This window comes from Prunus dulcis, chromosome 2 (genome assembly GCF_902201215.1).
Source record: "Prunus dulcis chromosome 2, ALMONDv2, whole genome shotgun sequence".
NCBI lineage: Eukaryota > Viridiplantae > Streptophyta > Magnoliopsida > Rosales > Rosaceae > Prunus > Prunus dulcis.
Window position 1 is genome coordinate 3,736,513 of NC_047651.1, and position 15,373 is coordinate 3,751,885.

General features: G+C 46.2%; 3 protein-coding genes across 5 annotated transcripts; 1 reads left to right on the forward strand and 2 right to left on the reverse strand.

Moving 5' to 3' along the window:
• The first annotated feature begins 36 nt into the window (after nt 1-36).
• On the forward strand, nt 37-3,200 carry LOC117617313 (protein ENHANCED DISEASE RESISTANCE 2-like). 3 transcript variants are annotated; one of them, XM_034346650.1, is made up of 3 exons: nt 154-206; nt 515-2,783; nt 2,936-3,200. In XM_034346650.1, exons 1-2 carry the CDS (start codon nt 177-179, stop codon nt 2,780-2,782), a joined length of 2,298 nt encoding a protein of 765 aa, XP_034202541.1. In that variant the 5' UTR covers nt 154-176; the 3' UTR covers nt 2,783; nt 2,936-3,200. The 3 variants fall into 3 exon arrangements, with proteins under 3 accessions (XP_034202542.1, XP_034202541.1, XP_034202540.1); XM_034346651.1 differs by lacking the exon at nt 154-206 and adding an exon at nt 37-153 and having other exon boundaries at nt 515-3,200; XM_034346649.1 differs by having other exon boundaries at nt 515-3,200.
• Nucleotides 3,201-9,899: 6,699 nt separating this feature from the next.
• On the reverse strand, nt 9,900-12,293 carry LOC117617508. Its single transcript, XM_034346907.1, has one exon. It carries the CDS (start codon nt 12,291-12,293, stop codon nt 9,900-9,902), a length of 2,394 nt encoding a protein of 797 aa, XP_034202798.1.
• A 112-nt stretch (nt 12,294-12,405) lies between these two features.
• On the reverse strand, nt 12,406-13,897 carry LOC117617509. Its single transcript, XM_034346908.1, has 3 exons — nt 13,631-13,897; nt 12,503-13,576; nt 12,406-12,417 (listed from the first exon to the last, which is right to left on the reverse strand). Exons 1-3 carry the CDS (start codon nt 13,895-13,897, stop codon nt 12,406-12,408), a joined length of 1,353 nt encoding a protein of 450 aa, XP_034202799.1.
• Between the last annotated feature and the right edge of the window lie 1,476 nt (nt 13,898-15,373).

Here is a 15,373-nt window from a genome sequence, read left to right on the forward strand (position 1 = left end):
CCCTACTGTTCGGAAATAATTACTTGATGAACCATACGTAAGTATAAAAGGGCGCTGTCGGTAAACGCGTGGCTCCAGTTGTCCAGACTCCAGTGGACTTACAGTAAATACAGTCTGTCAATCAACTCCAAGACGACCAGACGAGAAGATCAGGTACGCTAACATTTCGTTCTATTATGCTCTGTTTGGTTTCTCGGAAAATTGAAGTAAGTTTGTTTATTTCTTTGAAGAAAATAGGAATGGAACTTTGATCTTAATGTACCGTTATGTTTCTCTTGAAAGTTGTTTTCTTTGACCGTTTTCTTTGTGTGCATTAAATTCTGAATGCCGATTATGTTATTGAATTTGGGTAGGTTGTTATTGTAGAATTGGAATTGGATTTGGATTAGATCTCTTTGCATCATTATAGCTCGGAATAAGCATATCGCACGCAGCTCAATTTGTTGAATTTGCTACTTATTTTGAGGCCTTGTGATTATTTAGCTCCGAATTAGAACATCTTAGATTTTTGCAGATGGATGCGGCGTTTTTTAATAACGTGGGGAGTGAACAACGGTCTGAGGGGGATGGGTCGGAGCACAGCTCCTGCAGAAGTGGAGTTGGAGGAGGGATGTTTGAGTATTTTGGGTGGGTGTATCATCTGGGTTTGAATAAGTTAGGGCATGAGTATTGTCACCTCCGGTTTCTCTTCATCCGGGGCAAGTATGTGGAGATGTACAAGCGTGATCCTCACGAGAACCCCGGCATTAGACCCATCCGGCGGGGTGCTGTTGGGCCTACACTGATGGTAGAGGAGCTCGGGCGCCGAAAGGTCCAGCATGGAGGCAAGGGTGGGGATATTTATGTTCTTCGGTTTTACAATCGATTGGATGAAACAAAAAAGGGAGAAATTGCTTGTGCTACGGCTGGAGAAGCCCAAAAATGGATGGAGGCATTTGATCAGGCCAAGCAACAGGCTGAGTATGAGCTTGCAAGAGGAGCTAGTGCCAGAAACAAACTGAACATGGAAGAGGAGATTGATCTTGAAGGGCATCGACCTAGAGTTAGGCACTATGCACATGGATTGAAAAGGCTAATAAAAATTGGGCAAGGCCCGGAGACGCTCTTGCGTCAATCCTCAAGCTTGGGCCCAAATAGCTCAGAGGGGTACTTTCAAACGGACTTTGGAGATGCAGTTGAGGCGTATGAGTGGAAATGCGTGAGAACAGTTAATGGTGTTAGAATATTTCAAGATGTTGCTAACACTGAGAGTGGTAAAGGTGTTATCGTCAAGGCTGTTGGTGTTATTGAAGCAACTGCAGATACTGCTTTTGAAGTGATTTTGAACACTGCTCGACATCAGAGATATGAGTGGGATACGCTGACGGGTGACTTAGAGCTGATAGATTCTTATGATGGATACTTTGATGTTGTCTATGGGACATTTGATCCTATGTATCTTTCTCGGTGGCATTCCAAGAAAGATTTTCTGTTTTCTAGGCAATGGTTCCGAGGACAAGATGGAACGTATACAATCTTGCAATTCCCAGCAATTCATAAGAAGAAGCCTAAGAGGTCTGGATATCATCGTACAAAAATAAATCCATCTAGTTGGGAGATTAGAAATTTGAACGCATCCATGGGTTCAAATACTCCACGATGTCTTGTCACACAAATGGTGGAGATACCTTCTAAGGGCTGGTGGAGATGGAAGAAAAATCACTTCTCAAACTTTGAAAAGAGTGTACCTTATGCATTGTTGTGCCAAGTGGCAGGTCTGAAGGATTATATTGGAGCAAATCCTGCACTCAAATTCAAATCTGCTGCTTCTGTTATCAAATCAAAAGTACCTGACGGTCCCGTTTCCAATGCTGAATATGAGGCTGAGGCAGTGCAGGATGAGTTTTATGATGCAATTTCAGCGGGCTCTTCATCTTCTGATGAAGAAAGTGAGAGTGATGAGCTTGACCAGAAGGATGCAAAAGTGAAACTGAAGAATGTTGCATGGGCCATCTCGAGCTTAGCTTTGAAGCGAGCTTCAATTGCAAATGCTAATAAAGAACTGGATCCCAAAGCAGCTCCTATCACAATTGACACAAAGCAGTTCCATGGTTCCTTCTGCAAAGGGAATGATGAGGCCGACACAAACTGTTGGACATCTCCAAGTGGTATGGGATTTATGATCAGAGGAAAGACTTACCTAGAGGACAATTCGAAGGTAAAGGGAGGAGATCCACTTCTCAAGCTCATAGCAGTAGATTGGTTCAAAGTTGATAAAGCCATAGATAGGTTTGCACTGCATCCCAGGTGCCTTATTCAGTCAGAAGCTGGAAAGAAGCTTCCTTTTGTGCTAATCTTTAATCTCCAGGTTCCAGCAAAACCAAACTATAGTTTGGTACTTTACTATGCTGCTGACAGACCTCCCAATCCAAATTCTTTGTTTGCTAAGTTTGTGGATGGGAGTGACATGTTTCGCGATGCAAGATTAAAATTAATTCCAAGTATTGCTGAAGGATATTGGATGGTCAAGCGAGCTGTTGGAACAAAAGCTTGCCTACTGGGGAAAGCTGTATCCTGCAAATATCTCAGACAAGATAATTTTCTAGAAATTGATGTGGATATTGGATCCTCATCCGTGGCGAGGAGTATCATCGGACTTGTTCTTGGATATGTCACGAACATAGTGGTTGACCTTGCAATTTTGATAGAGGCAAAGGAGGAAGCAGAGTTGCCTGAGTATATTCTTGGGACTGTTCGACTCAACCGTGTGAAGCTTGAGTCTGCTGTTCATTTGGAGGTTTGAGGTTGTATTGGCATTCTTCAATCATGTTATCCACATTTGTCAGAGTTATTACTTCAACAGTATTTTTTGTCCAATTTACAGCATACTGTAGAATAATAAATTGTAGTCTACGTATAGACTCTCATACATTTACTTTACAATTTCCAAATTCAGGTGTGTTAATGTTGACGTATGGACAGCGTAGGCATTCTGCATGATCTATTGGATGGAAAGATTGATGAAGGCTACATCACAGTGTTGTGTACATTATTTACAGTGTGTAGTTAAATACGGAATGATTTTGTAAATGATGTAGAAGATACTTTGCCACTCAGTGGCTAATACTATGTTTTACACAACATATTAAAATTCCCATGTTGGGAATTTCACACTTTGCACCACAATATATAATATCTTGGGCCATTTATACCCTGTTAAAGTTTGAGCACCGTTAGCTGCTAAACAAACTTTAAAATTAATTGAGTACACTCTATGATTTAAGTATATCCAAATATTGTAATCAAAATATAAAATTAACTAAATACATCTTATTTAATTACCAAAAATACCTCTGGTACACCCTAATACAAGTTCTATCACATAACACCTTAATACCAATCTTAAAACAGGTTTCTCTTTTAACATGAATTCGTGCCCTTTTTTTAGATTTTGAGTTTGTATCAAAATCTTTAATTTTGTAAGCTCGTGTACAGTAGATTTGCTAGCTCCTTCAATTCAAAGCTTGATTCTTATAAATCCTTGTGATTTTCTTTATTTATTTCTTATTTTTGGATTGAACTTATTGCCCTCCAAATATGTTCTATCATCTTATGAAAGTTTTATGAGTTCCTTTTCTTTTTTCTGGGTAAAATGAAAGTGTTTCGCACTTCTTTTACAAAGCAAGAAACCATCCATTGATTGTTTGTAAAGCTTTGTGGTCAAAACTCCAAAAGAATATTTGTCTTTTACAGATTGAAATCTTGGATGACTGTTTCGTCATCCCATGAGTAAACAGATTAATCAGATTATTACTATTATTGAAGATGTTATAACTAACAAAACTTGAAACTATAAGAATCTCAGAGCATAGGAATCGGAAGTCAACCTCAGCGGGTTTTGTTCTTTTTTGTGGCCTTGAAATGAGCATCGGTATTACAACCCACTTCCTTGCACCTTCAGACATTCAACGACACCTCATTGCGTCTCCATCAGTGCTAGCTGCGTTGTTCGTGAACACCAAGTAATACGAAAATTTCTCTACATTTGATTAGATTTGAATATGGTGAATAGGGTGTACTTACTAAAATTATATGTGTTTAACAATTCAATATATCCTTTTTGGTCATTTTATATTAGGGTAAATTAGTAATTCAATAAATAGTTTGGTAGTATGGTATACTTAGTTAATTTTAGGGTTCGTTTAATAGCACTCTTTTTATTTTATATACAAGTGATATTGAAGGACGGAATCGAACCTAGAGCCTAAAATGCAGGGTGAATACTCTTAACCACTTGAACTATAAGCTCATTGCTTTGGGTTTAGACAAGGTGCAAAAAAATTTGGAAGGACTTTCATGGAGATTTTAGAATTCTAGCATTTGGGATTTAGGGTTTATAGAAAATCAAAATTTAGTCATCCTATTAATGACACAATTTAAAGCATAAAATCATCAAAATGAAATAGAAATAAAAGTTTAGAAAAACTAGAACACGGTCTAGTCTAGAACTTCGTTCTATCTCTTTAAGACAAAATTGCTCCTCACTCGTGCTTCAAGGTTCCAATGGCAAATGTCTCCCATGATACATTAGCCTCCTTGTGGTAGTAGCACTCCAAACCACAAGAATAACGAACGTGTGTTTGAACTTTCTCTTAAATCACTCTTAAAATTCTAAGAAACTAATGTATAAAATGCTCTAGAAAACTAGATATCAATGAATTGATTGAATCCAAACTGATGTAATGGGCTTTTCTATTTATAGATGATGAAGAGCCATTCCCCAAAGTATGTGACTTAATTTGAAGAGGCAAGTAATGCATCTCTTCACTTAAAAGATGTATTGTTTCAAACTTGGATAGTCACACCTTTTCGATTTTAATTTCTATTTAATAACAGAAAGCAGGATGGTCAACCCAATCATAACTCATCCTTTATAATTTGGGCTCAGGTTTTAGCGGAAAAAAATGTTAGTCCAATCAAATTCATCATGAATTCGGGTTAATTTGGACTAGGTCTAGGCTGCCCAATTTTATGGGGTTGATTCTAACTCCATATTGACATATTTTACAATATTTACATAGCTTGTTTTGTAAATATTTTTGTTTTAAAAAATTGATAATAATCTACTACAATGACAAATGAAATTATGTATACAAAACTTAAGGGCTCGTTCAGTTAAGTTTTAAGGGGTTGTTTTCATTTTCATAGAAAAAAAACACAGCAAGAACCTGTTTGGTGGGCCAAAAGCAGAAAGCACTGAGAATGTTTTCATAAAATGAAAACAAGTTCACGTGTACTTGTAGAAAACAGACAAAAGATGTTTTCATTCTCACGAGAAATGCTCAAAACAGGGGAGGTTGAAAAAGAACAGTTGCCGCTGCTCACTATCGTCAATCTCTCGCTCAATCTTCTCTCCTCATCTGACCAAAAAATAAAAATCTTCTCTCCCCCTCGCTCACCATTCTCTTCTCTCCCCTTTTCTCGACCCATCAGCCACCACCCAATAGCCACTACAGGCCAATCAAACCACAATCACCACAATAGACCAGTCACCTGCTAATTGCACCACCACCCAGTCGAACCCAATCAACCCTACCACCCACTTAGGAAACTCCTGGGGGGGTGGGGGTGAGAGAGAGAGAGATAAAAAAAAATATCAGGCGAGGAAGGAAGAAGAAAAGAGAACGGAGAGAAGAGGAAGAAAGAAAGGAAGATGAGAAAAAAGAAAAAGAAAGTACAATGCACATAAGGCCCTTCTTGTTTAGAACCTTAAGATAAATGTGATGGTTTGTGCATGCTTTGGTCGTTAAATTTATTTAATTTTAATTTTCATGTACATAAGTCATTTTGTATTCCAATATTGATAGGAAAAGGGGAGCGTCATGGGCTTATAAATAGAGTTCGTGGTGGTTTGGTTCAGCGTGTTAATACAACAAATGATGATAACAAGGTAAACCTTTTTTTTACTTTTCAGCTAGTACAACGTTGATGCGAAAAAGTGGTTCGGCACGTGTTTCGCCCAACTTAGTGATATTATACCTTCGGTAGGTGTCTGTCCTTGGAAGGGTAAGTACCTGCAAGAAGGACACGTTCGGTAAGACCTTGGGGTACCGGTGTGGTACCGGCCGAAGGCTCTCCGATGCTTTAGTAAGTACGATTTTAGTAATATTAGATTACAGATCAAGCGGTAGCGTACCGTTGGCTTCTTTTCTTCCCCCTTTTGAGGACAGGGGTCTTCTTATACAGGCCTTGGGAGGCGTGCACTATGCTCATATTTCCGATGTGGGACTGTAGAAGCGGATTGTGAGCATGACACGTGACCTGTAGCAAAAGGGTCAAAATGGACGGCTTCGGTAGGCAATGTGCCGAAGGGTTTCTGTGATAAATATCGATCCTGTCCACGTGTTCGGTGGTCATAGGCCGTTTATTTCCGGTATAAACAGTAGTCCCCCAAGTTCTCTTCCGAAGGTCCTTCGGAAGGGAATTTCGTTCTCTATGGCAGTTCGAAGATGCCCTACCGTTCGGTGAGATCGTTTCGGGGGGAGAGAGATGCTTATGTTGATCCTTTCGGGAACCATCGTTCGGAAAAGGTTCCCCTGGGACCCGAGGGGTCGCCGATGCTAAGAGGTGTGAGGGCAGAGAGACGCTTCGTCTTCCGTGCCTGACGTGCGGAGACGCTTCGTCTTCCGTGCCTGGCGTGCAGTCAACATCGCCATTCACCGGGCGACACGTGGCTTGCGAAGCCACGCCCGACGGTCGCATTTATGAGCCGTTTGGTTTCCCGAGGCGTACCGTTGCAGCTCTCTCCCTATAAATAGAGGTTGCTCCGGACGCAAAGCTCACTTTGCAATTGTGAGTTGACGCGAGAGCTCTGTGTGGGCGATTTCCGAAGAGAGTGAACGGCAATCCAGGCGATTTTCACAGCAGTTCTCGGCATACAAGGCAATTTCCGAAGTCTCTATTCAGCAATCAAATCATCCCACACTACTCAAGGTAAGATACCGTTCGGTACCCCCAAAATACTTTCTCTTTATTTAATTGTACGTCTTCTCATGGCATAGGCTAGCCGAACGGTAGGTAGGATTTTCTTTCGGTAGTCTAGTGGCCATAGGTAGTGCTGTAGGCATCGGTAGGGTAGTTTGTGACACGGCCTTAGCTTCCCTTCCTTTGTTTTGTAGATGTCCGATAGCGAGTCGGTGTTCGGCAATGAGCCCAACGCGTTCGATGGGGAGTCATCGGACTGGGACACGTCCAGCGGGGCTGCGAGCCTCGATGCCGAGGGTGGAGAGGACACCGATGTTGAGACTCGGTGAGGAGGTGAACTCCATTTCCATCCATGGTATTGGGAAGGGGCTTATGACGGGGCAACCGCTTCCCTTGGCCGTGGTTTATAAGGACGGTACCCGCACCGGCACCTTTGAGCATCAGCCGGAGGCCTCCACCTCCGGTCGTGGTGAGGGCATTGCCGGTTCCTCTAGGCCGAGGGTGACGATCATCCACCGGGAGCAGTCTAGGATACCGGTGGGTGTGCCCAAGAAGACTCTGTTCTGGGGTCGACTACTTGGAGCCCAACAAGATTACCGAACGAGAGCTAGAGAGGATTAGGGCCGAGTATCTCATTCCAGACTCGGTGAAGATGAGGATTCCGGGTCCTACCGAGTCCCTCAGCGACCCAAGGAATGGTGAAGTCACCTTCTTCACCGACGTGCTTCTGCAAGGGGTTCAGTTGCCGTTGCAACCTGCCGTGCAGAAGATCCTTGCCCAGATCGGGTACGCTCCTGGCCAGTACAATCCCAACTTCTGGGTGGCCTTGATGGGGGTGATTGCTGCGTTCGGGATTGCTGAGGAGAGGGAGCCTTCCTACGAGCAGTTCTCGTACCTATACAGCATCACCAAGTCCAAGAGCGCCGATCACGGCGGCTGGGTTCAGGCGAACTGCCTAAAGGCTTCCGATCGGGGGCACTTCATTAAGTCGGTGCCGACTTCTCAGAAGTCGTGGAGGAATCGGCGGGTGCTACTCTTCGGCGATTGGGAATCGCCATCGGGAACACCCCCCAGATTCCCCGTCCCCATGACATTTCAGATTGCCGGTAAGTTTCTAACATACCCATTGATAGGCTGGGCTTCTCCTCTTTCTTCTTTTTCTTGTTTTACTTTACTAATTTTCCCTCTTCTGACAGGTAAACTCAAGCAGCCGAGCCCCAAGCAGAGTGAGATCCAGCAGCTCGACAAAGTGAGGCTAAGAGTACCTGTTGCCGAGCGAGTTTATCCACGCTTCCTCTTCACCGACAACCTCGTCAGAGCCGGCCTCGTCAACCTTGCCGAGAGTAAGTGTATATCTTTCTCCCTCTACTTTTTGCATATTATTTTTATTATTCGACTGACTGAATGGTTTTGACTAGTGACAGAAGCAAAGAAGGCTGCCGAGGCGAGGAAAATGAACGAATTCTCCCGGAGGCGCCTCATGATGGGCCTGGAGGGTAAAAAGAAGAAGAAACAGCCCGAGGCGCTTTCCGTTAGGCAGGCGTCGGATCCAGAGGACGTGACCCTCGCGGAGCGCCTACGACAGCTGGGCACCGAGCCCATCGGATACCGAAGTCGCCGCTTCCAGGGCTGCCGGGAAGCGGCCAGTGACGGTGGATCTGGAAGCCTCGCCGGCTTCCAAGCGGTGCGGCCAGTCGGAGGTTCCGAGGGCCGTCTTGGCGGTGGAGGATGAGGAGGGGCCTACCGAAGCCGTCACCATCGCCTGCCCCTCGAAGACTGTCCAATTCGTCAACCACATGATCCTCGCCTCCCAAATGGAGCTGCCGGAGATCGACGAGCTACGGAAGAAGCTTCTTCGGGAGCAGGCCGGACGCGCCTTCCATCTTCAAGCCTCGGTAAGCTCTTTTTTTTTTTTTTGTTGTCGGGGCCACCACCTGACCGTCTTCTTTCCACACAGGCGTCCATGGATATGTGGCTTTGCGTCAAGCGAGCCATTACTGCTGCCGAGCGCGCTAAGAAAGCCTATGAGGACAGCAGGGCCAAGGTTGCCGAGGCGGGCAAGACGCTCCAGGACCACGCCCACCTGCTCAAGGAGAAAGAGGCTGTCGAACGGCAGGCAATTGCTTCGGAGGCTAAGGTGGATGAGATGAATGGTCTCCTGGAGGCATCGCTGGCGGCAGCGATGGATGCCGAGACGGCCAAAGAGGGGGTGCAGGTGGCTTTGGAGGAGTCGGAGCGGACCAAGGCTGCGGAGATCGAGGCTGTCGTAGGGTCAGCCATCCGGGGATACCGCTCGTCTGAAGAGTTCACTGTTCTCCTGGATAGGGAAGTGGGCTCAGAGATGGCGGACCTGTTGTACCGGTTTAAACGGTACAACCCCAGGAAGAAGCTGAATCTGAATTTCAACGCTGATCCCCCCCACTATCGGAAGGGCTGACGGAGGACATGATCGAACAATACGAGGGAGAAGATGCCGCCGAGGGCTCCGGATCTGCAGAGGCTGCCGCAGCCGATGAAACTTGAGGCTCCTTGCCGTTTATTTGTAATAGTGGAATTATATTTTCTATTTTTATTTTGTGTACCGAACGTATTGATGCCGAGGGCATCTTTAATTCAAATGCATGTTTTTATCTACTGTTTGAACAATCTGAACATGCCTTTTGTTGCCGATTGGATTATGCGTCTTATAACGTTAAAGGGATAATTTGAAATTGATACAAGTTCCGATGGAATCTGTAGCGTAAAAAATTTCGACCATTGTTTATTGCCGTAGGCTAATAAAGACGCCGTAGAACGTTAGCTTAAATACTATTGGTAGCCATGGGCTAATGGAGTAATTAAAAGGTTTTCCGAAGTAATAGTGCCGATGGCTTTTTATTCATTTCTGCCAAAGGGCGAATACTAAGCGGTTACAATTGGTCCTGCCGTAGGCTAGGTTACTTAAAATTGTATTTGAGATGCTCCACGTTCCAAGGGTGACCGAGGGTTTTGCCGTTGAAGTCTCTTAGTTGGTAGGTTCCTGATCGAAGAATACCGATGATCTCATAGGGTCCTTCCCAGGAAGGTCTGAGGGTTCCTTCCGTGGCATCCTTGGTTGCTAGCGATACCTTACGCATGACCCAGTCTCCGATTCGGAATGAGCGGTGTCTGATCCTAGAGTCGTAATACCGAGAGACACGTTGTTTGTAGGCTTCGTTTCGAAGGTTGGCATGTGCCCGGTGCTCTTCAAGTAGGTCGAGGCTTAGAGAAATCGCTTCTTCATTAGGCTTCGGTGCGAAGTTTTCCGTTCGGTAGGAAGGTTCACCAATTTTTACAGGCACCACAGCCTCCGAACCGAAAGCCAGGGAAAAAGGGGTTTCTCCAGTGGACGTTCGGTAAGATGTCTGAATGGCCCATAGAGCTTCGGGAAGCTTCTCCGGCCAAGCACCTTTGGCCTTGTCCAACTTCCGTTTCAGTAATTTCTTGATGACTTTTTTTATTGCTTCGACTTGACCGTTTGATTGGGGATGGGCTGGTGATGCGAAAAACAAGTTGATTTTCAGGCGGGTGCAAAATTGCCTGAAGAGTTCTGAATCGAACTGCCTGCCGTTATCGGTAATGATCGCATATAGGATGCCGAACCTGCAACAAATGTGAGTCCAGACGAAATCCTCCATCTTTGCTGCCTTTATGGTTGCCAGAGGTTCGGCTTCTACCCATTTGGTGAAGTAGTCGACGGCGACCACTGCATATTTTACCTGCCCTTTACCTTGCGGCATCGGACCGATCAGGTCTAGTCCCCATTGTGCGAAAGGCCAAGGGCTTACAATCGGTGTCAGAGATTCGACAGGGATATGCGGAACGTTACCGAAGCGCTGGCATTTATCACATCTTTTCACAAGTGAATTAGCCTCCTGATGCATGGTCGGCCAAAAGTATCCCTGCCGAAAGGCTTTGTAGGCGAGGGACCGGGACCCGGAATAGTCGCCACACACACCGTTATGGATCTCTCGAAGGACGTAGTCCCCCTGTTCTGCCGTAAGACAATTGAGATATGGAGTGGTGTAGCCACGCTTGTAAAGCACATTGTTGATGACGGTGTACCTTGCTGATCGGTATCTAAGCTTCCAGGCCTGGGCCTTGTCTTCAAGAAGGGTGCCGTTGGTCAGGTACAAGTAAATAGGAGACATCCATGTATCCTCATACCGTACGGTACACGTTTCGGATGCTACCGTGCTCGGTTGGGCAAGAATTTTCACCGGCACCTTTCGTCCGACTTTGTCGTTGATTGCCGAAGCCAGACGCGCCAAGGCATCGGCGTGGCTGTTTTCGCTTCTGGGGATCTGCTTGATCTCGTAGGCTCGGAAGCTTTGGAGCAGCTGTTGGGCGGTCAAAAGGTAGGCGTACATGGAGGCATCCTTGGCGGCGAAGTCTGCCGTTACCTGGTTCACGATGAGCTGGAAGTCGCTGTGAATTCTTATTTGTTTTGCATTCATGCTCTTGGCTAACCGGAGGCCGGCCAGGAGAGCTTCATATTCTGCTTCATTGTTGGAGGTTTGGAAGTCGAATCGGAGGGCGTACTCAATCTGGAGTCCGTCCGGTGTTGTCAGTACCAAGCCTGCTCCGCATCCTTGTTGGTTTGCCGAACCGTCGACGTGCAGAATCCATACGGGAGTTGAGGTGTCAAAGCGTTCGGCGTCTAACTCCGCCGGTAATCCAGTCTCGGTCACCGTCTCGGGCGTCGACCGTGCTGTTGATGGGGTAAGTTCGGAGATGAAATCGGCAACAGCCTGGCCCTTTTCGGCGGGCCTCGGAACGAACTGTATGTCGAATTCTCTGAGTTCGATCGCCCACTTGATTAATCGGCCAGAAATTTCTGATTTTTGGAGCACTTGCCGGAGCGGTTGGTTGGTCAGGACTTTGATTCCGTGCGCTTGAAAGTATGTCCGAAGTCTTCGTACCGAGACAACAAGGGCTAGTGCAAGCTGCTCCAATGGGGGATACCGAAGTTCAGCATTTTGGAGTGCCTTACTGCCATAGAAAATCGATAACTCTGCTTTCTCCGGTACTCGTATCAATACCGAACTCACAGCAGTGCTAGATACCGAACGGTATAGGGAGAGAATTTCCCCAGGCAGAGGTTTTGATAACAGGGGGGCTTTGCTCATGTAGTTCTTTAAGTCTTGAAATGCTTTATCACATTCGGCAGTCCATATGATATTCTGTTTGCCCCCTTTCAAGGCTTTAAAGAACGGTACACATTTATCGGTAGCTTTCGATATGAAGCGGGTCAAGGCGGCCATGCGTCCGGTAAGGCTTTGAATGTCCTTCGTCGTCTTCGGCCTCTCCATGTCGATGATTGCTTTTATTTTTTAGGGATTCGCTTCGATCCCCCTCTGACTAATCATGAATCCGAGGAATTTCTGGAAGATACACCGAAGGCGCATTTCGTCGGGTTCAGTCTCATCCGGTAGTCTTTCAGTATGCCGAACATGATTGATAAATTGTGCAGGTGTTCTTCGGCAGTTCTGCTTTTTACCAACATGTCGTCAACGTAAACCTCCATGATGTTGCCGATGTATCCAGCGAAGATTTTGTTGACAAGCCTCTGATATGTTGCCCCGGCGTTCTTCAAGCCGAACGGCATGACATTGTAACAGTACAGCCCTTTGTCCGTTATGAATGCGGTGTGTTCGCTGTCGGAAGGGTGCATGAATATCTGATTGTAGCCGGAATAGGCGTCCATGAAGCTGAGTAGTTCGTGGCCGGCAGTAGCGTCCACAAGCTGGTCTATCCGTGGCAACGGAAAGCTGTCCTTCGGACAGGCCTTGTTGAGATCGGTATAGTCTTGGCACATTCGCCACCCGCCTGTAGCCTTTCTCACCATCACGGAATTTGTCAGCCATACCGGATACGTAGCTTCTCTGATGAAGCCGATGGTTTGAAGTTTGTCGACCTCTGTACGCATGGCTTCGTATCGTTCGGCATCGTACGATCGGCGCTTCTTCCTTACGGGCTTATAAGCGGGGGAAATGCTGAGTTTATGGCTGATGACCTCCGGGGCGATGCCGGGCATATCTTCATACGACCATGCGAACACTTTCGAATGGTGCCGCAAGAAATTTATGAATTGCGTTCGGAGGGCAGGAGTGAGTCTTGTGCCGATTCTAACCTGACGATCCGGCTGTTCATCGCTCAAGGTTACCGTCTCCAGTTCCTCGGCGGGTTGTGCGTGAGGAGTCGGGGACTCGTCTCTTGGGTAGTCAACTGGTCCCGTACCGTTCAGTAACCCCTGCACAGACATGGTCTCGTCGGGGAGTTTGAAAGAGGTTGCCTTGAGAGCCGTGGCGTAGCAAGTCCGCGCACTTAGCTGATTTCCCCGGACAGCTCCTGTGCCGTTGGGGGTCGGGAACTTCATCAATAGCATGTGAGGGGAAAGATGTGCCTTAACCCTGGTGAGTGCCGTTCGTCCAACTATGACGTTGTACGCTGTCGGGCAATCAACGATGAGGAACTGATCGTATACCGTTGTTTTCCTTGGTGCGGTACCGAAGGTAATTGGCAGTTTTACACTGCCGATCGGTTGGACCAGGTCCCCAGAGAAACTTAACAAAGGTGTCAACTGCCGGTTGACCTAGTTGTAGTTTATTCCCATTTCTCGGAAAGCTTCGGCAAAAATCACGCTTACGGAACTCCCGGTATCGATCAGTACTCGTCCTACATCGTAGTCGGCAATTTCTGCTCGGATGATCATCGGGTCGTCGTGGGGATAGAGGACTCCCTCTTCCTCCTCTTCGCAAAATGTGATCGGTTCCCAATGAACTTTTGGTACTTCATGGTGCCGATTCACCTCTATGCCAAATACCTGAGGAAACTGTGCGGCGTGCATGTATTGCTTCATTGAACGGTTGCTCATTCCCTCAACGGTGGGGCCACTGCTGATAGTGCTTATCATGTTTATCTGCCGAGTTTAGTTCGGCACCAACGCCGGTGGCTGCCGGGGGATATACTGATCTAGCCTCCCCTCTCTGATCAACCGTTCGACAATCTTTCTCAGGCTTATACAGTCTTCCGTATTATGGCTGTTGTGCTGATGGTATCGGCAGAATTTACCGGTATCCCGGTTGTCTTGCCCATTGGGTCTTCGCAGATTCGGTTTTGGTATTATTTCTTGTTCGTTCATCAGAACGGCCTCATAGGTGGTATTCAATAGGGTAAAGACCTTGTTGCCGTGGTCACGATTAGGCAGGGGAGCTCGGTTGTCGTTGCGATCGTACCGCCCTTTTCCCTTCTTCGGCTGGTCTCTTCGATCGGCACGATTGTCTTTCCTCTTATGACCTGCCGAATATGAGTCGACCCCCTCGTAGAATGGCGTCTTTGCCGGATAAGCACTTGGTTCTGTATCTTCTCGGCGTGCCGGAACACTGGGTTTCGAGTTAAAGTATTCGGCTTTAGCGTGGACTGCTGCCTGCTTCATCAGTTCGTCGTACGTGCGCCAGTTGCTGCTGTGTACTAGGTATCGGAAGTGCGAGGACCGAAGGCCACTCTTGAAGGCGCCGTAAGCTGCCCTATCGTCTGTTTTCGGACACCTTGAGTATTCGTGACTGAAGCGGGCCGCGTATTCTCTCAACGGTTCGTCCTCTCATTGCCGAATCGTGTATAGATCATCGGCAGAGTACAGACGGTCCGTTTGGATCATGAAGTGATTAAGAAAAATTTACTTCAGCTCGTCGAAGGAATCTGAAGGAATCTACCGTTTTCGGCTCCAACCGGTATAACCAGTTCAGGGCTGCTTCGGTTAGGTTAGGGAAGACGGGAACAATAGACACTGCCCTTCATCGCTCAGGCCCTTGCATCCAATGGCGGACTGAAATGAGTGAAGGTGGGTTAAAGGGTCCTCGGTTCCGGTATAGAACGGTATACGCAGTTGAAGCATAAATTTTTCCAAAGACAAGTTGCAAGAGACCAAAACTCACTTTCATGCTATCAAAATCCTAGAAAATTAGACTTCTCATGCTTTCTCATGCTTTGGAGATTCTAAACAAGAGAATATGTTAGCCAAAATCAGACGCCGGAAAGGAACTCATACGCAAAGGGAGGCGCTGGAAGCATAATTTTCTCAAAGTGCAAGCAAACTCATCTATCAAGCATTTGACTAAATTCAGAAGGCGTGATACCAATCCACATGCTAAAAAAAAAAAAAAATTTCATTTCATTCAAGCATTCCAAGCAATTCGGGCATTTCAAGCAATTTGAAGAACTCATGCTCTTACGACAATACCTTTCAACATCATGCTCAAGAACATGCTCTAGCAATACTCAGATCACCACTCAATGCCAACAGAAAGGACATGCTAAATTCCCAAGCAAAAGCAACATGCCAAGCAAAACTTATACACAAGCTTTCCAACCATCCTAGCTAGAACATCCC

Excerpts from the sequence above, each read along its gene's own strand:
- LOC117617313 (XM_034346649.1), top strand. The coding sequence starts at position 177 with ATGCTCTGTTTGGTTTCTCGGAAAATTGAA. Across the intron at positions 207-514 it reads TGGTTTCTCGGAAAATTGAA|ATGGATGCGGCGTTTTTTAA; the intron begins GTAAGTTTGTTT and ends AGATTTTTGCAG.
- LOC117617508 (XM_034346907.1), bottom strand. The coding sequence starts at position 12,293 with ATGGAGAGGCCGAAGACGACGAAGGACATTCAAAGCCTTACCGGACGC.
- LOC117617509 (XM_034346908.1), bottom strand. The coding sequence starts at position 13,897 with ATGATAAGCACTATCAGCAGTGGCCCCACCGTTGAGGGAATGAGCAAC. Across the intron at positions 13,577-13,630 it reads TGATCGATACCGGGAGTTCC|GTCAACCGGCAGTTGACACC; the intron begins GTAAGCGTGATT and ends AACTACAACTAG.